Source organism: Pseudopodoces humilis, chromosome 11 (assembly GCF_049639895.1).
Source record: "Pseudopodoces humilis isolate 2021_Gansu_Grassland_sample_001 chromosome 11, ASM4963989v1, whole genome shotgun sequence".
NCBI lineage: Eukaryota > Metazoa > Chordata > Aves > Passeriformes > Paridae > Pseudopodoces > Pseudopodoces humilis.
Window position 1 is genome coordinate 10,934,979 of NC_142210.1, and position 24,358 is coordinate 10,959,336.

Below are 24,358 nucleotides of genomic sequence, written 5' to 3' on the forward strand. Positions count from 1 at the left end.
CTTGAGTGAGAATTTTTTGCACTTTATATAATATAGACACATAAATTCATGAATCACTGAAAGAACTCAGGCAAAAGAATATAAAAATATTGAAAATTGCTTTTCTCCTAAAGATGGAAAAATGAAAAAACATTGTTAAATGGAAATTCGCAAAAGTACTTTTCATTTCATATTGAAAGTATTAAAATTCTTGGTATTTCAGACAGAGGGACAAACTAGAGGAAATTCTACGTGGATTAACACCTCGGAAGAATGATATTGGTGATGCAATGGTTTTCTGTCTAAATAATGCGGAAGCTGCTGAAGAAATTGTGGACTGCATTACAGAGTCGTTATCCATCCTCAAGACTCCTCTTCCTAAGAAGGTGTGGAGATTTTCTATAGTCATGTATTTTGGGGGAAGAGCTCACTTTGCAGCATGTGCATATGATTTACAAGCATTATTTCATAAGTTTCAGCCAGTGTTGAGGTTTTTGTACTAAAATGTGGACTTGAATTTAAGTATGGTCTTTTTTTTAATATTTATTTATTTATTTGAATATATATTTATTTATAAGAATATGTTTTATTCTTTCTGTAGTTGCTTGTAAATAATATTCTGCCTTATTGTGAAGTTTAAAACAGTGAAATGATCTGTTCAAACGAGGCAATTAAAATGAGAATGCCATGGTTCTCCTTTGTAATGCTGTGGTAATATGTTACAGTAGTTAGTACCCTGCAGCATAACAGGGGTCTAATTGCCTCCTAACATGTTTATTAATAATATAGTTGTGCTACACTCAATTCTAATTAGGTACTTCCAGATAGTTTAAACTGTCTTGTAGTCTTTCTGTGAAAATGCCTTTATTTTCAGGAGAATTTAAATTGGAGTTATCTTAATTTGGCTGTTTTTTATTGTAGATTGCAAGATTGTATCTAGTGTCGGATGTGTTATACAACTCTTCAGCTAAAGTTGCCAATGCTTCCTACTATAGAAAATTGTAAGTATAATATTTTAGGTGACTGGCAGTTAGAAAAACCTCTTCTGTTCATCTTTGTATGTACATCTCTGGATAAATGTGGTTGTAGGAAATTCAGACTCTTTTGTGCTACTCCTGTTACAGACTGATGGTATTTATATCAGCTTGCATGAAAATGTGTAAGATGTAGCATGTTGGTAATGCAAAAAATGTATGTGCCCTATGCAAGGGACCACTTGCATGAAAGTCCATAAAGGTGAGAATACCTCATGTGCCTCTTGACAGAAAGAGCCTGTAGATAAAATTCAGGATATGGTATAGCAGGTAGTTCAAGCAAACAAGTAAATTTTGGAAACATTCTTATTAAAATATGGGGGGTGTAACTTTCCGTAAACTTTGGATAAGGCATAAGGGGATATTACGTACTTTATTTCTAAAGTGCTGAGCAAAATTTAGGAAGAATGTCCAAGGGACAGTATCTTTGTCATATTAAATGTTTGTGTCTGGTTCCTGGAGTCTCTCTAATGTTAGGGCAGCATGGTGGGAAATACTCAGCATGTTACAAAACTAGTGATTGCAATTGATGTTTCTTGTTGCAATGTGTCTGTGTTGTGCTGGTTTATTTTTTGCACATTGTGAGAAGCTCAAGGGAAGCTGGGCAGCTGCTGCTCACTGTGCTTTCATTGAGGGCCTCACTGAATAAATTAGAATACAATTAAGAATTTTTTTAAAATACAGATTGAATTTTGAGACAATTCTTTCATTCTATTTAAGGTTGTAAAACTCCTTTTATCGTCCTCCAATCTTTCCAGGGTGTATAAAGAGACTGCAGCAGATGTGAAGATCTCCCTTCACAGTTCTGTTGTTGTCCAAGGTGATTTAATATATAGTAATCATATTTGCTTTGTAGTTCAGTTCATGGCTACTATAAGGATCAGAACCTTGTGCTTTTGAGTCCTGTGTCCCAGGTATTTTCATGAATTATGTATGTCCAGAAAACATATATTACAGAGTTTAACTAAAGAAATGTATATGTTTAATTCTAGTTTTGAAACAAAATTATGTCAGATATTCTCTGATCTCAATGCTACTTACCGTACAATACAAGGCCATTTACAGTCTGAAAATTTCAAGGTATGTATTTCATTGTTATTTACATGACATAGAAGTCACATAAATAGATGTTCCTGCACAAGAGATTGCATACTATGATAGGTGGCTTAGCCATCAAGGTCCCTATTTAGGCTTTAAAAATAATAATTTTTAAAAAAGTTTTCTCTTTTGCAAGGGTAGTCTTGAAATTAAGGAAGGAAATGAGCATCTGCCAGCTGAAGTGTACCAGTAGTTGTACAGTTGTGGAGTTGAGAGGATATCTATCTATTACTTGAATTGCAAACAAGGCCTTCTAGCTTTCTTACTGTTCTTGGGCCACCTGTATTTCAATTTCAGAAGTGGACTTGTGTGGGAAAAACCACACTGTGCTCAGTGTGGGAAAGAAGCTCCTTGGGCAGAACAGCATAAAGTTACTTCTAAATGTTTTTTTGTGTCAGGCTTTATTTTAGAGTTCTGATAATCTGACAATGGGTACTTGAGAGTGATTTTTGAGGTCAAATGCTCTCTGCTTCTCATGCTCAACTCCTGTTTCCATGATGCCTCTGCACTGAATTTTTCCTTTTCTTTTTCAGTCAGAAGCTTTAAATACAAAGCTTACAGAGCAGTTAATCTGCATTAAGATCTTTGTCCTGGTTGTCCTTCTTCTGCTCTCAATTGCTTTAGATTGAGAATCAATTTTAGTTATCTGCTATTTTAAAACTTCGTTAAATAATTTCATGTATCTACATCTTCAGTTACATTAAGTGTGTCAAACTTGAACTGAAACACATGTTTTCAAATATGCTTTTTAAAAAGAAAAATGATAAAATTATTTGGTTTGGAAGGGGCTTTAAAAGATCGTCCGTTCCAGCCCCCTGCCATGGGCAGAGACACCTTTCACTAAACCAGGTCGCTCAAAACTCCGTCCAGCCTGGCCTTGAATGCTTCCAGGGGTGGGGCAGCCACAGCTTCTCTGGGCATCCTGTGCCATTGCCTCAGCACCTTCACATTGAAGAATTTCTTGGCAGTAGCAAATCTAAACAGACCTTTCTGTTTAAAGCCATTCCCCCCTTCTCCTCTCACTACCTGCCCTTGTAAGAAATCCTTCTCCAGCTTTCTTTTAGCCCCTTTGGGTGCTGGAAGTGGCTCTTAAGGTCTCCCCAGAGCCTTCACTTCTCCAGGCTGAGCAAAATGAAAGTAGGAACACAATTTCAGTTCAATAATATCTGTAAGCCAATGTTAATTTCAGTTATTTTATTTTACAAACAGATATTTTCTCTTAGATTTGGTAGAGAGGCACCTGCTTTGAACATTGGGACAGAATGAAATTTACTGTCAGGATAGAGCTGGCAACAGCCAAAATGGATAATGTAACAGGAATTTAAAGGGAAAATGAAACCCAAATGAGAGTTCTTAAAATGTGTTTTTGTAAAATTACTAGTCTTGCCCAGCTACGGTATCATTGTAATATACTTCAGTATGGAACTACTTAAGAACAGTTGTCTACAGTAGTAGTTCTCTGTGGTCTATTTCCCATCACATAAAATTTCTCAATACAAATGTTTTAGCAGTTATTTTTTCTTCTTGCTTCTAGCAACGGGTGATGACATGCTTCCGAGCATGGGAAGACTGGGCAATCTATCCAGAACCATTTCTGATCAAACTGCAGAATATTTTCTTGGGGCTTGTAAATATCATGGAAGATAAAGAAACAGAGGTAGGTGACCTAAGGAGTTATGCTCATAGATGGCAGGGAAAAACACATTAATATAAAACAGGGCTCACACGGATTATTTTGCTCTCTCTTTTAGGGTGAATAAACCTTCCAAGTCCTTGCTCCTAAGTAGAAGTGTAACATATTTTCAAAAGCAAATACTGTTTATTCTGTTCATGTGTTTCTTGATAGTAGATTAGGTGCTGTGGTGGCATTACATTGTGTAAGTGTTTCAGAGGAAAGACTAGTGCAGAAGGACAGGTATTTCCTTTGTGCTGGAAATACTCTGTAATACCTGTCTGAATTCCGAGTGGAGTTTCAGGCATTGTAGCTGTATGGAAAGATGCCTTTCAGAGCAGTGGGAGAGATGCCTGCAGTGTAATTTAACTAAAGCAGATCCCTCAGAGTGGAAGAGCAGGGTGAACACACACGTATGAAGGACAATGCATGTACCTAAAAAGTTAGAATACACAGCTGTATTTATAATTTCCGTGTTCCTTAAATTGGTGCTCCTGCTAAATATCCATTTTTGTCAGTTGTTCATTTTACTGGTCTTGGGGTAGCTTTCATATCAAGGAAGTATGATTTATCTGACTCTAATTGACTGATTTTGAGCTAAACCTCAACTTAATAGCTCTTCTTTTTAATACAAGTATTGGAAAGCTTCCAGTACATTGTGTAAAAATTCCAAATTCTTGCCTATAAATTTTTTTACATGAAGATACTGCTATTTCCTCTACAATAAGCAACTGTACTTGTTAGGAAAAAATTGTTGAAGCAGATTTTTTGGAGGTTTTGATATTTATAAAAGTGCTTTTTAAAATAGAAATGATTTGATAATTGGAGAAGTAAAGAAAAGCAATGTAGATTTGTACTTGAAATAATGACATATTTTTTGCTTTCAGGAAGTACCGGATGATCTTGATGGTGCTCCCATTGAGGAAGAGCTCGATGGTGCTCCACTAGAAGATGTGGATGGAATTCCTATTGATACTGCTCCTATTGATGATCTGGATGGAGTCCCAATTAAATCACTGGATGATGATCTTGATGGCGTTCCTTGTATGAAATATTTCAGCTTCCAAATTGAATCTTCAGTCTTTGATCTTTTCTTTCTGTGTAGTTTTTAGAAATTCAGCCTAGAATTGATCTGACATGTAGCTTTGTAAAAGGTTGATTAATTTCAATATGCTCTACTATCTTTAGGTAGTAATTGCTTCAGAAGCCCAGGAGGTGTCTTCTGATGTTACACATGTCAGGATCTAAACCTTGGTTTCTTTACTTTGCAAACACTAAGATTATACAATCTGTTTCATTATTTAATTCTGACTCTTATTGTAGTACTTCTCAGTTTCAGCTTCTGAAGAGCTTTGTAAGTTATTTTTCCGTGTCTCTCTCTCCACCAGTGGATACAACTGAAGACTCAAAAAAGAATGAGCCTATATTTAAAGTTGCCCCTTCAAAGTGGGAAGCAGTGGATGAATCGGAACTGGAAGCTCAAGGTTAGTTCTGAAAGTATCTTTTCTGAAGTAAACTGGAAGCATAATGTCACTTATGTAATGATTATTTTCAGCTGATCTGTGCTAAAATGCTAATAAGATTCATGTTGTAACATAGTAGGATTTTCTGTTGTAACTTGTTCACTGAATTTTTAACCAAAAAGGAAAATAGTGTATTCTGTTACAGTTATTCTGCTTTAATAATCTATCAACCCTTAAAATTAATTTCCAGTTTATTAAGAATAAATACTGGAAACCAAAAAAAAAAAAAAAAAAAATTCTGGGTATGTGGCTGGCAATCTTTTAAAATCTTGGTTTGAAAGATAATATTTTAAACTGACAAATACTTGTGTGCTTTTGAAGGATTTACTGCAATGTGAGTGAATAGCTCTGTGAATAGTAAATATTCTGATAATGGGCTGGTTTGAATATTCCTGTGAAATAGAGAGTCTGTATTAAGTGCTAGATGCTGGTAAATTTTACCACATTTCTTATTTACCATCAATTCTTGTTACATGTTATATACTGTATATATCTTACTATAATTATATTACAAATGCTAATTTTCAGATTAAGTGGTAGCTTTTTTTTGTTGTTAAAATTATCTTATTGTCTCTTCTAGCTGTTACTACTTCTAAGTGGGAGCTTTTTGACCAACATGAAGAATCTGAGGAGGAAGAAATTCAAAAGTAAATACTTTTTCATTCTAATGAAAACATACTTACTTTATATATCTAAGGTTGAGTGTGTTTGGAACTCCTTGTAAGATGGATATGTTATTACATGAGAAGAACAAAAATGAAATTTTGAAAGTAGGAAAATAAGAAAACAGAAAACTCAGGTTTTTAGTGCAGCATGCTTTCAGCCCCCATGATTTTTTTCTAATGTGATAAATTACATCTTTTGGTAGAGTTGTTAACTATAATTGAATTTATGCTGATTTGAGAATTCAGCATCAAATAGTAAGAGCTAAGGTAGTATGGAAATCTTGCTATCAGGTATATATGAATGAATCTAAACCTGTGATTCTGCCACTGAAACAAGCACAGTGAGTCACGTTCTGAGGTGTTTCATTGGATGTTGATGGGCTCCGTGCCAGCAGAAGTTGGTTTTGAGTTGTCTTTCTCTTTGCTGTTCAGGATGCTGAGAGCATCTGTTAGTTAATGCTGTGAATACTTCCTGCATTGCATGGAGTCCTGCAGCACTCTAGTGGCCAGCCTGGGAATATAATTTTGTGTACCTGCCATCTCTCAGGTTTATCTCCCAAAAGCAAAAGTAGCAAACACTGTTCTTCAATTAAACTTAATATACCTGAAAAGCACCATTACAGCACTTTGAGGTTCTGCTGAGGAAGTGGGTTTCCTTTTGTAGCTGAGGTAGATGTGTATTTGATGACTGTAAATTTAATGCATTCTTCTTCACTCTCTTTCTATGAAAAGTGTAAATTGTGTGAGTAATAAAAACTAACAGCTTAATTAAATGAGAGATCTGCCTCACAGATGGAGACTAATTTATAGCTGCAGACTTATATAATCTAATTTAACAGATTTCAAAACTAGAAACTAATCATAGAAACTAAGTAAGAGAAATAGTACATTTAATATATACTTAAGATATCTGTGACATCCTAGTTAATTCTGTATGTTTTCTGTAAAGTCAAGAAGAAGAAAGTGAAGATGAAGAAGACACACAGAGTTCTAAGTCAGAAGAACAACACATGTATTCCAATCCTATTAAAGAGGAAATGCCTGAATCCAAGTCATCAGTCAAATATTCAGAAATGAGTGAAGAAAAGCGTGCCAAACTCCGAGAGATAGAGGTGAGCATGGGGTGTGTTGTGCCACTCTTCTGTAGCTTTCCTGTCCTCAGCCCGCCCTGAGTTCTCTACATATGATTGAGAGTTATTTTTACTGAAATAATTACAGTCTTATTATGTTGTGGGTTTTTGTTGTAGTCCAGTGTATTTTTGTAAAGGTTTATTTGTTCACACCCTTACTTTGTCTGGTTTTGACATTTAAAATAATGGAAGAAAAAATTAAAAATAGAGTCAAGGCATATTGCATGTTGAGAACGACTGTTCCTTTTCAGTGTTCTGTTTCAGTACCACTGTAGCTTTAGACTGCTTTGATGCCCTTACACTTTCCTCCCCGTGGCAAATTAACTTCTGGGATTATCTTTTGGATGTGGTCTTAAGTCCTCTACCTTTCTTGTTTTCTCTGTTTCTTGCCTTGAAGTGTCTGTATTTTATTGCATTTAACAGTGTCTCTTTCCACTGTCTCAGCCATCAAACAAAGAAGTAGACACAGCTAACCCACGTAGTCTGGAACTGGAGGTATTTTAATTGAAGCCCTACCTGCAGTTCATAGGGCTGGCTCCCTGGTTCTTCTCTCCTTTATCCAAGCACAGGTGTTAGTGTAAGTGTTAAGCTTGATCAGCAGAGGTTGTTAAGGCTTTGTTCTGGCTTCTGAGCTTGTGCTTGACTGAGAAGGGAACTAGACTGGAATTTAACAGGAGCTTTGTGTAGCAGTGAAGTCTTTCTGACATACACTGCCATGTAAAATCAGATTTAAAATAGTATGTGACTTCCTGGCTTGTATTCAGTATTCAAACCCAGGGGACACTGAATACCAGAATTCTTGTAGCTTCTGTTCAGTGCACTAAAATGATATTAAGAAGTTGCTAAATGCTTATTGCAGTTGTAGCATCTCCAAATGACCTGGGTAATGTTTTGAAGGTGGAATTTTGGCTGCCTACCTGTATACTGTGCTAGTTAGTTAAAATCAGACATTAGCAAAGCCCCGTAATATTCTTCCAAGATGTTCAGCCCATAATATTTTAAAGTGTCACAAATGTTGTTTCTCTTATATATGCTCCTTTTAACTATTCAGATTTTATTGAAATTAATAGACTCTCACTAAGCACTTAGAAATCTCTTGCTTTGCACCGCATTTTGAAAGTTCATGATACACAGCCATATTAACTGAATAAATTCTGAGTGTGAGAAGCTGAATGGGATTTATTTCTGACCTGACTCATGGTGGCAGTGTTTTTGTAGAAAATACATGATGGTAGACTAATGAAAGTACAAGTGAAACTAGTTTTCATGTTGCTGTAATATTGATTGTAGCAGTTATGGAAAGAGCTCATTTCAGACCGAGTATCTGTTTTACAGATGTTATCTTGGCAGTTGTGGAGGCAGATTAGGCAGTGATTTGCTTTAACCATTGTCAGTTTTACACTGCACAAGTGTTTTAAATTCTTTCATCAATGTATTCTGTCAGTAGAAGTTTTGGGTTGCGAATATTTGAGGTTTTCAAGTGCATGATTGCATTTTATTCCTTTTGGTAAGTAAATTACCATTTTGGTTTCAGACTTTGAGAATTGCCAGAAGAGGAGATTTTTTTTCTTTTGAGAACATTTCAGACACTTTGTAGGAGTACTTAAAATTTTCCTCAAGTTTGTCATTGACAGGAAAGTACTCCCTGTGCTACTTCAAAGCATTCACACTCATGGTTTCTTCTTAGTATGTACCCAATCCCTGCCAAAACCCACATCCATTATTAAATTTGAGGAAAGGAGCTGAGGAAAACAACAACTAATTACCAGCTTTTAACAATTAGGCCATCTAATATGCACTGTAAAAAAATGTTGTGTAAAAAATTTGGCAAAAAAATTGGTGAAACCTAATTCTCTAGCTATGTGGTCTACACAGTGACTGCCAGGGAAACTGAGAAACATTTTTTCATGCATTTTTTAAAAATTCGTTAATAATGCAACAATTCTTTCTCTTGGCACAGTTAGTAAATTAAGCTTGTTAGCTGGAAGGAGAAAGTGAATTAAGAAACAAACTTTGGCCTCAGCCATCAGACTGGTGCCATCAGAGGAGGCAAGTTAATAACCTTTTGTTTTCTTCCCTCATGCCCCTGTTAATCCTTCTGAAGTGTGAATTCTTTTCAGAACTTAGCAGGACCAGAACAGAGCAGGACCAGAGCTTTTTTCACTGAAGAACAGTGATTTCTTATTTCTTTTTTTAAGTGTGAAAAGACTGGCACTTTGCTTTATATTATAGCTCAGATTTCAGAGTGGTCTTTATGGTGGTTTTGTGTCTTTCTTCCCCTTGGGACATCTAAAAGAAGGTATATTCCCGTTTATAAAGAGACTTTAGTGCTATGAAGTGGTAGAAAAATGGGAATTTTATTATTTAAATTGTTCATTAAGTGTATTCCCTTAGAGTGTAGATAAACTCACAGACAAAATGAAGCAGCATAGTCCTCTTTGGACCTTTCTTGAGGGTATCTTACTTCTGCCTCCACCTTGCTGCACAAATTTTGATAATCATACTCCAAACAACAAAGCATAGCACACACAGGCTTCATCTGCAGCATGAGGCAGGCTCATCACAAATGCAGACATATCGGCGCTTCCAAAATGTTATACAGGATTTTAGTCCTTTTTAGTAGCTGGCTTTACTCACTTTTGTGTTGGCCACCTGAGACATGAAAGCAGAGTTTGACTGAAGTAGGAGACCAGTGGTGTGGACGTTTCCTGCTGAGCCTTTCTGCTGATACCCCCAGCTGCAGGAGGGGCAGGGTTGGATCCTGTTACACCACCCTGGGGCTGGGGTCTTGTCAATACCTCCCTGCCCCCTCAAGGTATTGAAAGTCCAATTTTATTTTTTACCAAGAGCCAAACTGATTTTCCTGGATATCACAGAGGAGAGGTGTCAAAAAGCTCAATACAGTTTTCCATTATTTCTTTCTCTGGATTATGGTGCTTAGTGTGCAGAATACTGAACTTTTGAGTATTTGTTTGTCAGGTCACAGGAGCTATCTGTAATAACCACAAGAACAAAATATAACCCTTTGGTTTTTGCAGTCTGTGTAGGTTTCTGTAGCTGGCTCATTTGAAGGTAGTGCAACATGCCCTATTAAATATCTTACTGATTGTGGCTTAATAATAACAACAGATGAGACAAATTTGCTTTTGCTTAACTAATAGTTTTGCTGTTTATAGCAGTTGTTTCTTTGAAGGTGATGACTACTCAGAAGATTCTGGTCTATTTTAAATTTTTGACTCTATTTCTGTTTTACATGAAGCCAAAAGCAAGGAATTGCTTTGCTCCAAGACACTTGGCAACCTGTGAATGTGATGGAGGGTGCCAGAGGGCTCCATGGCAGAATAGATATCTCACGAGTGTACGTCAGTGTATCTGTCATCTGTTGTTGATAATGTAGCTGCAGAAATTCCATTCCTCAGATTTCCTGGAAAAACCAAACTTTCAAAGAAATATTTTGCTCTGCTTCTGGTAAAATCTAGGACTTGGGACAGCCATTGTTGGAGCAAGACTGTTCTAAACAAAACCAAAACACTTTGGTCTGGTTGGATATCTGTCCTGTCTCTAACCAGTCTACGTTGGAGTGCTTACATTATTTACCAAGCAGAAATTCCTATCTTATATCAAATGCGTAGTGATTAGCTACCTAGTTCATCCTAATAAGTAGCATGCAGCTAATTTATCTCAAATTAATTATGTTTGAACGTGGCCACTCTAAGTTCAGAGGCTGTGTAACTGTGGAGTAACCTCTTGTGAAAAAGCCTTTTTGCACTGAAGACCCTGTGCATGGACTCAGTATCAGCAGAAGATTAGAAAACAAAGAACAGTTTTTGGAAGCTGATCAGTTTTAAGTGAGGGAGGCTACTGACAGCACACCTGTTGGTATCTAAATGGAAAAAGCAGAGCTTTCGTTTGTAGCAGCCTGGTGTCCCTGAGCCATGGTAGCAAAAGGTGCCCATTCCTTTGGCTTGCTTGCTTTCTGAGTGGGCTGTAATCAAAGTCTCAGCTTCTAGCTAAGGCTGAACCCTTGAAATGCTCCTCAGATGGAGAAGGGGAGGAAGTCTTCAGATGAGAACCAGCAGACAAGAGGTATGTTGTGGACTGTTTGTCTTGAGCTCATGGGAAAGAGCTCCTCCTTAGTGAGAAATGTGATCCTGCAGTGGAGCATTAAGTAGGGATCACTCACAGCCACTCCAGTGATATCTGACACTTCTGCATTGCAGTCTCTGAACTGGGAACTCTGCTCCAGGAGGCTGCTCTGTCTAAGGAATTAGTATTGCAAAATTTTGGCACAGGGATTTGAAACGTTTTCCCCTTCCATTTTATTAGGCGTATTACTGACTTTGGCGATAGGCCAGATAAAAGTTGATGTATTCCTGAAAATGAACACGCTTACCAGTTCTTGTCTGTTGAACAAGAATGGTTAAGGAATAACCATTGCAATGAGGATATATTAGTTCATTCTCAGTGCAGGTTTATAAAGTGAACTGCTTACAGAATTTATCAATTAGATGTCTAAGCAGATTCAAGCCCAAGTATTAAGAATCTTTTTCTCCTGGGTGGGAGAGTATCTTGAATTGTGTGATAGGGATATGAGTATCCTGTACTCTGCATGGAGAGATTGTGAGAAGAGTGTTCACTATGGCCAGTGTACAATGAGCAGTGAAATGGGGAAGGGATATAACCAAGCATTTTAGTTCAAATAGTAATTCTAAGTGGTCAAATTTTTTAGAGAATTCTTTTGTGGCCTTTGGAACTTTCTTATAAAACACAGTTACAGTGGTGATGGATGATAGCAAATAGCAAAAGCTTCTATACATGGTGTAGGGTGAGCTGATCTGATTAACTGCTCACTTTTGCTGGGTGAGGAAACATCCTGATCCTGTGAGCTCTGACACTTGTTGATCTTACCTTGACCCAATACATTCTCACTAGGGGAGGGAACATTGAGCTGGGGAGGAGGGTGAGCTTCTGGACTATGGAAGGCTCAGCCAAACACTGCAGTTGGTGCAAGGGAAGGGTGGAAGGGGGAGCCTGTGCTTGGAGTGCAGGAGTGGATGGAAGAGCCTGATCTTTCTGTAGTGAGCTGTTGATACCATCTCAGCACTTTGTAACACTTAGTCGCCTTCCCAGGGGATGTACATTTCCTCTGCCCACAGCATCTTTTAAAAGGAGTCAGTTTGCATGGGTTCAAAGGGAGATACAGCAATTGTGTGGAGGAGAAATCCATCTCTGGGTGGTCTGTAAAATACCACAGCTGTCTCAGGAAACCCTATGATCCTGCCATAGCTGGAGTCTGGGGAGGTGTTGAGTGAGATGTTACCACAGTGAAGCCTTTCCTATTTTCTCTCTTTTCAAGGCACCTGCTAATGACCACCTTCAGCCCCCACTCCACCCACAGTTTCTGGAGAAGCTACATGCAAATAATTCCTCTTGCCATTTAAACTTCCTGCCAGCACTGGGTTGTATGCCATGCATGTCAGCATTTTTTTGCATCCATTTAGCTTATTAAGTCAGGTGAAGCCTGTTGTTTGGATTCCTAGTTTATTTTCATCTCAGATTACTTTGGGCTAGAGACTTAGGCTTCCTTGCTTTCAAAATATGGTTAAATAGAGATTGTCACAGCTTTGCTGGCTAAAAATGTAAAGAAACACATCTTATGAGGATATGGAGGGTTTTTGTGGACTTCTGTTGGTTTAGGGTTTTGTTTTGGTTTGGTTTGGTTTTTTAAATTACATGGGTTATTTAGTTGGGAAAACAAAGTTAAAGTCTTATGGGCATATTCATGCCATGACAGCCCAAGAGGCTTCCTGGATCAGCTGAGCCTCCTCTGTACTCCTCTTTGGTACTGAAGGTGCTGAGCAGCTGCTGACCTTGGAGTTTATGTGACGATAGGGAAGGCTATCCGGATTTTGTAACAGAACAGGTAATACATGGTGACACTGAGTATATGCTTCCAAAAGGTATCTCTGCCTTTGAAACTCTGCTTTTAAAGTGAGGGAAGAAAAGCATGCCTTTATAGAAGATGGTATGTGACAAATGATGATGACAGTTTTCCATTGGCTGGATTGTCAGAAAAAATGCTCAACTGCAGATAGAGCAGGCTCTGTAAGTGAGGGAGGAAAGCAGAACAGCTGACAGAAATTGTGGTATGAGATAATAGTGGTTTTTAAAAATTTTATTTTAGTTCTTTTTCCCCCAAAGCATGTTGTTCCCTCATATTAGAGACTAAAATAAAAAATGCAGTGTTTGCATAAGCTCTGTAGTTGAAGGGAAAGGGGATCTTTTTCAAAATAGCATTATCCTTGCTTGGGTTTTATGTTTCTTAGCATACTTACGATTAATTTGTTTTAGTGATACTTTTCCTTTCTGTCAGTAATTGGAAGGGTTGATTAGATCCAGTCTGCTTGATTTTTGAGGGGGAAGAAAAAATGTGTAGTTTGATTTTGTGACTACTTCATATTAGGGAATTGAGGACCTGGAGAATGAGAATCCTTTCAGATAATCAAAATGGACACAGTTGCAAAGTCTTTTCCTTTGTGCGTTTTCAGTGTGGAAGAATGAAATACTTTCAAATAGAAAATAACTTTGTGTTTGCTAGAAATAAAAGCTCAAGCACTGAAAAAATCCACTCATATATAGAATGTCAGTCTTGAAACAGGATGTGCCAGGAGGGTCAGAGCATGAACATTTGGAAGATGGCTGACAAACAAAACCTGAATTACTACCAGGCTCTTCCCTCCTTCTCCAAAAAAGAGACGCCTCCTCCAAAAAAAAGGAACAATTGTTTGTACAAGGACATGTCACTAGGAATGAAGAATTGACAAATGATAAGAGATGTGAGTGAAGTTTCATGATGTGAATCAACTTGGAGAAGGTTTTAGTTCATCTAGACAAAAAAAAAAACCAACCCCCGCCCCCAAAAAAAAACAAACAAAAAAACCCAAACGAAAAAAGTAACCCACAAAGAAAAACAACACATGGAGAAATTCTGACATTTGCTTAACTTTGTGACTCTGTTGGAGATACAGCAGCAAATTTAGTTTTACATTTAGCAGCACTTGGGAACTGAATTTGGTTGCTAAGCTTGTTAGCACATGAAAAAGTATTATGTTAGTAAAAATCAGTTCTTTCAAATCAGCCACTCTGTGCAAACAACCCTGAAGAGGAGGTGCATTGTTTTATGTCCTAATTATGTCAGTCATTTGATTTTAACATTCAGGGTTAAATGGAAAAAAAGGCAGTTTCCAAAGGAAACTTTGAAGTACACAAGAGAAGCTGAAAGAATATATTGACACCTGCAGTAAATGATTTCATTTTGAAAGAAAAAAAAAAACCCAGATGACCCAAGAAATGTAAGGGTGCCGTGTAGTAATGATGGGCACAGATTTTAGTAAAATAACAGAAAAAAATTCCCTCTATTTTTAGTTCTCACCATGTCTGTAAACAACTGCAGGTGCCTGCAAATGAGTGTGCGGTTTTGTTACTTTGATCCAGTTTAAATAAATGTAGTATCTCTGTGCAAGCTTGTATAGAAGGAATGAAGAACACAGACTATATATCATGGAAATTTCATTTTCAGCCTCCTGCCTAAATGGATAATAATAAGTCAAATAATCTAATGGTCAGTATTATTTTCACAGCTTAAGGTGATGAAGTTTCAGGATGAGTTAGAGTCTGGGAAAAGACCCAAGAAGCCAGGCCAGAGTTTTCAGGAACAGGTTGAACACTATAGAGACAAGCTGCTCCAGAGGGTAAGAAATGTTCTTTATGTTTGCCTCTGATTCTGTGATAGGCTTTTATTGAGTTCACTGAATGTAAGGTGGCTTTATAACAACACATGGTTCTTGTTAAAATGCTACTGTAATGTTAAATTTCATGTCAAAGTCCAAGTGCTTTCTGCAGAACACATACAACCTCCTTTTTTAATCCAAATCCTGTAGTGTTTCCCATTGTACAGCTGGGAACATAGCAGGGACAGGAACCTTTGAGATCACTCCTGGATCTACGGCATGAAGCAAGCTGTTAGGTGTGGGAAAGGAGAGGGACAGCTCTTAATTGAAGATGTTCATCAGACTTCTCATTTTGCTTGTAGTAATTGATCTGTTGTGCTAGTGGCTTCCCAAGGATGGGAGAAAATAGTTTTAAGCAGCATATTTGTTTCTGATTCTCCAGTGTCTAAGTTTCCTGAATAATTCCAGCTCACCCATTCACCCAAATGTGACTGAATTTTGTACCATGTCTGTTTTTAGAAGATCTCTCTAGACTATGAAGTCAGAGTGATTTTAAAAGTTACCATCTTATATGTGATGATATGATATGATCTCAGACCTTTGAAACATAATTTAAAAACATAACCTCTTTGGACATTGCTTTAGTGAGGGAGGATAAGTGGCAGTTGCTTTTCTCATCTGGTTTTACAGCCTGACAGATCAGTGATGAAATCAGGTACCCATGCAGTTCCTTGGAAGCTAAATACAAATAAGCAGTTTCCACCAGGGTTTTTTCTGTCACTTGTTATTTGCATTATTTGGTGCTCGATATCTGACTAATTCACAGTACCTTGAAGAAAGAGACTTTTAAAAATTAGCTAAACTGATCCCTGAAGGAGATGTACACATTGGAGGTTGATGTTTGCAGTTAAGACTTTATAAAGCTTTTAGAATTTTCTTTCTAAATGTAGTTGTATTGTAAAACTTCCCACTTTCTTGATGTTTTCTAGAAAAGTAATGATTTGTACGGTGAGCTCAGAATGCTTAGTGAGACAGTAGCTTAAACAAACAGAAATTGATAATAACAGTCCTGATAAAATTTTAGATGCCTTGTGTTGAATTGGTTCAACCGGCTCATAATATTTTTGATTTTTGATAATTTTCTCTTTCAAGAAAGAAAGAAATATTTAACAATATTTATAACTATTCCTTAAAACAATAGTAACTCTGTTATTAAGGGAATAACTTAATCTTCTGCTTTAATGCCATAATAAAGTTAGTTTTTCTAACAGTAATGTAATACTGATCCTGATTACATTTTGCATGAACTTGGTGGTTGGTCATTCTTGTTTATCAAACTTATAATAAGCTTTCAAGAGTAATTTCCCGCAGCACTGTATATTGTTTAGAGACTAGAAACTTGGAGCTATTTAAAATACAATTTATTCTTATTTATCAGGATGAAGTATGTAGTTATGCTGTCAAATAAACCTGGCACATCTTGAGAGTACAGTGATTTTAGAGATGCCTAACAGCAGTTTGTAAGAATAGGAAAAGGGACACTTGCAGGTTTTACTAAGTCTTCTCTGTAAAAAGAGCATGAGACTGGATGTGTACAAATGTCCTGGTATTTCCTGCACTTAGGTTACCTCCCCTCCCTCTACTGTTTTTATTTTCTTCTTTTTTTCCCCCACCATCCCCCCTTTCTTCCATTTAGCTAAATCACCTCTTCTTTGTCTTCTTTATGGGGTATGCAGGGAATATCTGTTTATTTTTTGCCATGGAATTGATTTTTTTTTATTGAATGATCAGTACTAAAAACCACAGCATCTGATCTCTGTGTTCAGATTTGCTGTTGAGGTTTATTTTTGTATAGTTAATTTTCTATTTGACAGACAGACTCAGTGTGCTAAGGGTATATATTTTCTTTCAAAATGGTCCTGTTGATACTTAGAAATGGACTATAGTTGTTTGTTTTTGATAGAGTAGATGTTACTGCAGAATCTTGTTTGTATTTTTGTTCTGTCTTTAGATAGCTTCTCCTTATGAGAGTATATCAATTTTCAGTCTGGATTAATGAGGATGAATGCACATATTTGAAGTAGAAAGAGGTTCCTGGTATTTTTCCATGTTTAATTTAGTTTAGAAAATCTATTACAGCTGTAATATTTCCCTGATATTTGTAACGTTGAAGACTGTTAATTTCCAGGTAGATACTCAGATTTTCTCACACAGGGTGATATTCCTCATGTTTTTGTTAGTTTGTGTTACAGTAAATGTTTGTGCTGTGTCCCAAGCAGGAGCAAAGGGCTGAAGAGCTGGGAGGGTGTGACCATTAGTTCAGATCATGTGCTGTGTTCCATCATTGATCACTGCTCTTACGCTGTTTGTCATTAGCTTGATTGCCTTTAATAGTTATTCACACCTTATCTGAAATCATGATGCTTCTAATAATCTAGGAAAAAGAAAAAGAGATGGAAAGAGAACGGGACAGAGACAAAAAGGACAAGGAAAAGTCTGAGACCAGGTCCAAAGATAAGAAGGAAAAGGAGGAATGCACACCAACACGGAAAGAGAGGTATGCCTCTCCTTGGACAGAAGTGAGTGGGAGGAGAACCCTCACAGTGTCTTTACAGGCAATGACAGCCTTGAAATTACCTTATATCACACACCTGATTTTAAAAAAAAACACAAAACCACCTAACAAAACAAAAAAAACAAACAAAACCCATGCTTTGGCTATTTAAAAACATGCTCCAAAATGTTAAAGGAATTGTTATTTTTACCCTGCAGAGGGTAAAACAGAGTTGCCCTTTGGCTCATTTATGCCCTGGGGAAGCAAGGTAAAACGATCACCAGTGGGGGTTAACTGTCTTTAGCAGTGAATTGCCTGCAGTGCCTCGGTCAGAAAACTGTCCTGAGGACAGACCACAAATGATAAACGTGGTTTCAGAGTTACTCACCTCACAGTGCGGATCCTTCTGAGCAGCTGGGTTTGGGATAGAGTGGACACTGATCTTCTAATGCTTACATAGCCAAACTCTGCCTTGGTTCTAAGTGTAGGTATGGTAAAAGGCCTTGCTTTTCAGGGAGTTGTGACAGAATGTGTTTATACTACCAAATGACTCACAGGCCTTGATTTTTTTCAACCGGAGAAAATCTGTTGCACATGTTAAACTTGATTTTCTGTTTTAATAATAAAAAGCCTACAATATTTTAATTACTTACAAGTAACTGACATGACGTTGGCTAAAGCAAATCCCTGCAGAAAGGAGCAGCTGTTCTTACTGTGTGTTTTCCCTTCCCATGTGTGTGGCTGCCTGCAGGAAAAGGCGGCACAGCGCTTCCCCCAGCCCGTCCCGCAGCAGCGGCAGCCGCCGAGCCAAGTCGCCCTCGCCCAAATCGGAACGCTCCGAGCGCTCTGAACGCTCCCACAAGGAGAGCTCCCGCTCCCGCTCCTCACACAAAGATTCTCCCAGAGATGTCAGTAAAAAAGGCAAAAGGTGAGCTGGTATCTTCTCTGTTTCAGGAAGCTGACAGCTGTGTTTGGCTGGGGTTTGGGGGGCGTTGCAGCAGAGCACATTTGATACTTGGCTACTTTCTCTCACAGTGTAGTGCATGTTCCTCATTAATACTTCTGGGCACTGGGGTTGGAGGTGCACATAGTCTCCTGCCCTGATGGCTCCAGATTCTGCTCTGCTGTGGTTTTGTTCACCTGTTCACTGGTAATTTGAAGAAATGCTGCTTTCTTAGCTATTTCTTTTCAAAGGATAAGTCTTCTGTAGTCCTTCTAATATTTCTGTAGCCCTTCTGTAGAACCTCTCAAATTACAGTGACCGTGCAGCCTTTCACTGATAATTCACTTACATGAAGCTCCTCACTTCTATAGTTTGTCTTTTAAGGGAAAAAAAAAAAATTGAATACTGCTTATGGGGTTTTGTTTCCAAACTAGTTATTTCCTAACCTCCACTCTGACACAAATATTTGTCTTTAGTTAATATTAAACTTGAGGTGAAATTTTATTATTCTGCTAATGCTGCTGTAACTTGAAACTTGCAAGTTCACCTTCCAATTTTTATAGAGGTATAGAATATGTTACTGATCTAAAATTCCTCAGTCAGGATGAGGAAAACTCCTTGATGGTGTTGGAAAAATCATAGCACAAAACTACTGTATTCTTGTGCTTATATAAATGAGGAATTCAAATAAAAGTAGAAAAGTAGTTGAGATCGGGTTTTTTTTTAGAGTTAATATGATGCTCATTCAGTTTTCATTATTATTATATCAATATATTAGGTGTGTGTTACATGACAGTAAATTCAGTGTCCCTTGTTTTTCTGTGGGGTTGCATCGCAATCTGAACGTGCTTGATGAGAATCAGAAGTATTTCATTGTAACACAATTGAACATAATTTTTCATTTCTGTCTGGATATAGGCTGCAATTCATACAAGAGCCAAAGCTGGTTGAGATTATGTGAAAGGCTGTGAATTCTTGATGTGGGTTTTAAGGACATGAGTGCATGTTATTTTTCATGTGGGTTCTAAGCACTGAAGATAAACGCAAAATACTCTCAAAACCTTACAATACAGAAATGGCCTTTTTCTCAAAAGCAAGATATCATCGTGTTACTTTCGTTATTAGGGAAAATTACTTTCTACATCATTTGGCTCAATAAATGAATACGAGTAACTTCAGGAAAAGGTGCTTTTATCTATTAGTATTTGACATCAAGGTTTTTTTTGCAGGTCGCCATCTGGCTCCAGGACACCCAAAAGATCAAGAAGATCACGATCCAGATCCCCTAAAAAGTCAGGGAAGAAATCCAGGTCTCAGTCCCGTTCTCCTCACAGATCTCACAAGAAGTCAAAGAAAAGCAAACACTGACAATATTTTTTATGAAGTTGTCACTTACTGGAAATGCGGTTTTGTTTTTGTGCCTGAACAGTCTGTTTAAAAACAAAAAAGCATTCCTGATTTTTTTTTTTTTGTGAATGCACGTGTATACTCATGAGTATCGGCATCTGTAGACCTGTCATTGTTTTATATTGTACAAAATATCTTCATTGTGACTATTTCCCAAAAGAAACATTTTTGTGTTTAGAAGTTTCATCTAATGTGTGTAACTGATCTGCTGGCAGTAGTGAAATTTTGTTTTTAGAATGTTGTGACATAGCAGAAATAACCCAAATGTTCCCCCTTTTTGTAGCTTTGACAATTTGAATTAGATTTCAAATAAAATCTGAACAGAAAATTAAGATGTTGTTTTCTTGCCCCAGTGGTGATCCATATTCCTAAGGGAGCGCAGAGTTTGTTTGGAAGTACTCTTCCAGACACACTGCGCTGCTGGATGGTTCAGTGCAGTGGGGCTCTGTTCCTGTTCTCACTGCTTTGGCTGTCCAGATAAAGGCACCTTCTGAATCCAGTGGATGGGGTTTCTTTCCTGCTCTGAGATTTTACTGTGAGAAGAGCTGAACAGTCTGGTACCTACCCTGATAAGCTCTACAGGTAAATCTTTGCTTCCTATGTCTCCATTTTAATCACAGGGAGTATTTATAACACCACAGTAATGTTTTTGTTCATTTTTAAAAAAGGGCCTCTGCAAAGACACATCCTCTGGGGGTGTGTGTAGCGTATGTGTGATGTCTCAGTAACAAGCCACCCTTGTGGCACACATGGGGAACACTAAAGGACAGCAAGCCTGAGGCTGTGTGATTTCTTACATATAGATACAGTAATTGCAGCCTTCAATAGACTCTTGTTTTCTAAAACTGATTTTTCCTGCAAAAGGACAGTTTTTACATTATTTTATTGAATTTGTTCCTCTGTTGTGAAAATTCTTCAAGATGGGAAAAATTAAATTTTATTACATATTTATTAATATTTTTTATTCAAGAGGCTGTTTAATTTTATTTCGTGTTGGGTTTCCCCTTCTCCAAACCTGTTCTATGTGTTAGGCATTGATGTGGCTTTAAATTGCATCCCCTTACCATGCAGCCCTTCTGTGGGTGGGAGAAGGGGAGGGATGAGAAACGGGGAGGGTTCAGTGTTCATACATGGAGGTGTGGGGAGATTGTAATAAAAATATCGAATCAAAAGGGATCTGGCCTCTTGTGAACTGTTTGTAAAAGCCAAAGTTGTGCTTAGCTGCAGGCACAGAGTGCTGGCTGAGGGCCTGCTGTTACACTGCTGGTACATTGGTGTATCCACAGGCTTCACACAGAGATTTGGAAATATTGGACCTGTTGGACATGTAAATGGCCTCACTGGCTGCACTTCCAGAAGCAGGATCTATAAGGTCTTACAAAAAAAATACATATTTTCTCTCTTTTTTTCCTGATGAGAGACGTTGTTGTAAGATTATGTAAATTGTTGCGTATGTGAGAATTAAGTGGAGAATTCTGTTTGCTAATGAGAACTCTGAAGTGATCTGGAACACTGAAAATATGAAGAATGCATGCATACTGTAAAGACTTTCTTAGAATGAGTATTGAATAGATGCATTGGTAATGAGAAAAGAATACACCTTTTATCTGTTTGTAATACGTTATAAAGAATCTGTTTTAGAAATATGCAGTTTATTTTTTTGTACTTTTTTTCTCCCTATAATATAAGGTGTTTCAGGATAGGATTCAGCAGAGATTTTGGGTGCTAAACTGTTAGAAACCAATTTATCTTTTTCTTAAATGCTGTGTATTTATACCTGACCAGATGAGGTTTTCTAGAAAGAAAAGTAGGTACTAAAAGCAGTTTGGGGACAGGGAGAATCCCAACCGTGCAGTGGAAAGATGATCACTTCAGATCCAATTAACTTCTTCATTACCTTTATCTTGTAGCTGTTTATAAATGGAGGAGTGATAAATGTCAGTGTTCTGGGGTCAAGTGGGACTAAAGATGCTTTGCCACAGGAATATTTTATGTGCAGAATCAATTGTATATTTAATTTAATAACTAAAAACCCTCAGGGTAGAAAATCACTTAGCATTTCAGTTACTTTTCAATAATTAATTTTCATTTCAGCTTTTATAAAATTCTCATCAGTGGTTATAGAAAGCTTAAGCCAAGTAGCAAGAGAGCCAAAGGAGCGCACCCATTAGGGTTTATTTTGTAAGTGCTCTATTATGCAATACCTTTTAGAGTATCTGTTCTCTAAATACCTCTTGTTCTTTGCTTTGTGTCCTGGGCTCTAAAACAGCTTTTCTTACCCAGTAGTCTCTTAAAAGCAATTAAGAATCTGTATCCTTTACTGGATTGCCTGGGCTTTTTTGCCCTGTAGAAAAGAGTATCTTTTGATCCTGTTTAGTCTTAATTTCTTCCTGCTTTTGTACTTTTGTTTATAGCTTGGCTTTTCCACAAAGAAAAGCGGGAAGGGGGTGGCATCTGGTAACAGGTATTTTGTAAAAGATGCAAAGTATTATTGAAGACTTAAAATTAGGCTGCCTATGAAATCCATTTTTCTTTAGGTCTCATTGCAGTGACAAGGTACAGTCACTGTGTGCCATTATTACATTATCACTTGTGTTTCTGTAGCCTTTTGGGGTGAAGTGCTGAATGGGTAATGTAAATAACTGATTGGGGATTCAGGAAGTAGCATTCATATGAATCCTTGTGAAATAAAGTACTGTCCTGAGGAGGTGTTGGTTCTGTGTTTCCCGATGGTTTCTGTAGTTGTAGAGGAAGAGGGAACCCATTATCCTCTGAGACCCCTCAGTGTGTGAGCATCCAGCTTTTCACTCTGGGAGGGCACAGAGACACGAGTGGGTAACAGGCTCCTCTCCTGCCTTAGGGAAACCAGAGGGAAATGTCGATGCTTCAGTGTTTAGGCTTTTCCAAAGCAGAGAAACCAAGTGTGGCTTGGACAGCCCAGTTCTAGCCTGGCTGAGAACCCCCATGCAGCCTGGAACAGTGTGACCTTTGAAAGGGAATGTCCATGGTATGTTCCCAGATCTGTGCTGGCCACTGCCAGTCTGACGGGCTTTGGTGGAGCTTGCCCTGCACTCCTGGACACTCCGGTGCTTACGGGAAGGTCTTCCACGGACAGCTTCAGGTGCCTCTGCTCTGAGCCAGTCTTGGCCCCGGCTTGATCAGGCCCAATGACCAGTGGGCCCTGTGCTGCTGCGGAAAGCTACATAGTACATAGAGCTTCCTTGCAACAATTAAAATCTTCAGTGTTACAGAAGTGTTTGTGTCTGAACTGCCTTTTTAAAACTCTGACTTCCTTTGACTTCCCTGCACAGCAGCTGCATGTATTTTTTTGTAATACTGTTTGAGGAAGAGTTGGTTTCTGAACGTCAGTGTCAGGTTTTTATTCAGACACTGTATACATGCATGTGGTCTCTCCCCACCTCCCCTTTTCAGGTTTTGAAGTATAAGAAGCAACAACCACTTAGGAGCAAGGATAACAAATCAACGTTTTCTAAAGCATGTATTTAGAATCACAACTACCACTGATGTGAATTCATCTATCCTGGTGACAAGAGCAAAGAGTTCATGTAACGCCTTAAAAACCAGAATCTTGGGATGAGAAAAGTAAGATCAGCCACAAATGGCAAATCTGTTCTGACTCACTCTAATCACTTGAGGCAGCTTGCTTTGTGGGGTTTTCCTCCACAGGCATTGCCAGTGCTTCAGCAGAATTAATGCTTTGAATAAATAAAAATGCGAAGCATTGCTGTAGTGCTGCATGCAGATGGACTAAGGTCTGAACTTGGTAGTTTTTAGACAGAGAGCTTGCTGCACTTTTGTACAGCTGTGTGAGGAGTTTGGGGTGGGAGGGTTCTCAGCTATTCGCAGTCTACCCTGAATACTTAAGGTGAATATTCTAGAGAAGACAGCAACAGTGGCATAACCTAGATGAGAATTTTAGCTGTCTTCTCTTTAAATCAAGCACTGTTCAGTATCAATTAAGCTACTCAGTATAATGAGATTTATCAAATTATGAACCTGATATTGTCAGTCTGAAAATTTTAACAGTTTTCTGAATAAGGCTGCTGAGGACATTTTATTAAAACAGCTCATAATAGTATTTTAAAATTACTTTTTCTCATTGCTGCATGTGCTGTTGCAAGACTTCCAGCACTTTGGTGGTTCTTGCTGCTGCTGGAGCTGCTGCTCCTCAATTTGTAAGCCACTCTTATAGGGATCACAACTAAAATGCCGGTTTAATTTTGTCCAAATCTTCCCCTTCTGTATCTGTAGGATACACAAGTCTTAAAAAATTGCATACTGATTCTTCCTCTGCCTGCTTCTGTCTCTGTGTTGGCTTTTGTGGGTGAGCCAGTGCCATTTGCCACTTCTGATGTCCAGTCTTGTGCTGGGATGTTCTACAGTGTAACTGTCATAAGCTGGAAAGTTTTCTGTTTGTGGTTTTTTAAAGAGGAAATGGTAGTTTCAGATGGACTTTTTTGTCTTACTTGCTTTTGGGTTTGTATTTTATACAGAAAATTTTCCAACTGACATGGCGACAATAAAACTGTCAGTTTGCTGATATCCGGAAATGGTGTTATTTTTAACCTGGAAGAGAGCAATGTTTGTGCCTGTTATGCATGA

General features: G+C 37.9%; 1 protein-coding gene across 6 annotated transcripts in view; it reads left to right on the plus strand.

Annotated features, from left to right (window-relative positions):
* Positions 1–20,067, plus strand: part of U2SURP (U2 snRNP associated SURP domain containing) — a 44,184-nt gene extending 24,117 nt beyond the window's left edge. For all 6 annotated transcript variants that reach the window (XM_088060948.1, XM_088060946.1, XM_088060947.1 and 3 more), the window contains 12 exons: positions 203–365; positions 901–980; positions 2,006–2,093; positions 3,646–3,768; positions 4,671–4,827; positions 5,172–5,267; positions 5,887–5,953; positions 6,921–7,083; positions 14,742–14,852; positions 17,270–17,388; positions 18,137–18,313; positions 19,558–20,067. In XM_088060948.1, the coding sequence (XP_087917074.1) occupies positions 203–365; positions 901–980; positions 2,006–2,093; positions 3,646–3,768; positions 4,671–4,827; positions 5,172–5,267; positions 5,887–5,953; positions 6,921–7,083; positions 14,742–14,852; positions 17,270–17,388; positions 18,137–18,313; positions 19,558–19,696 (1,483 nt within the window). In that variant the 3' untranslated portion in view covers positions 19,697–20,067. The remainder of the gene's footprint in view (positions 1–202; positions 366–900; positions 981–2,005; positions 2,094–3,645; positions 3,769–4,670; positions 4,828–5,171; positions 5,268–5,886; positions 5,954–6,920; positions 7,084–14,741; positions 14,853–17,269; positions 17,389–18,136; positions 18,314–19,557) is intronic.
* The last annotated feature ends 4,291 nt before the right edge of the window (positions 20,068–24,358 follow it).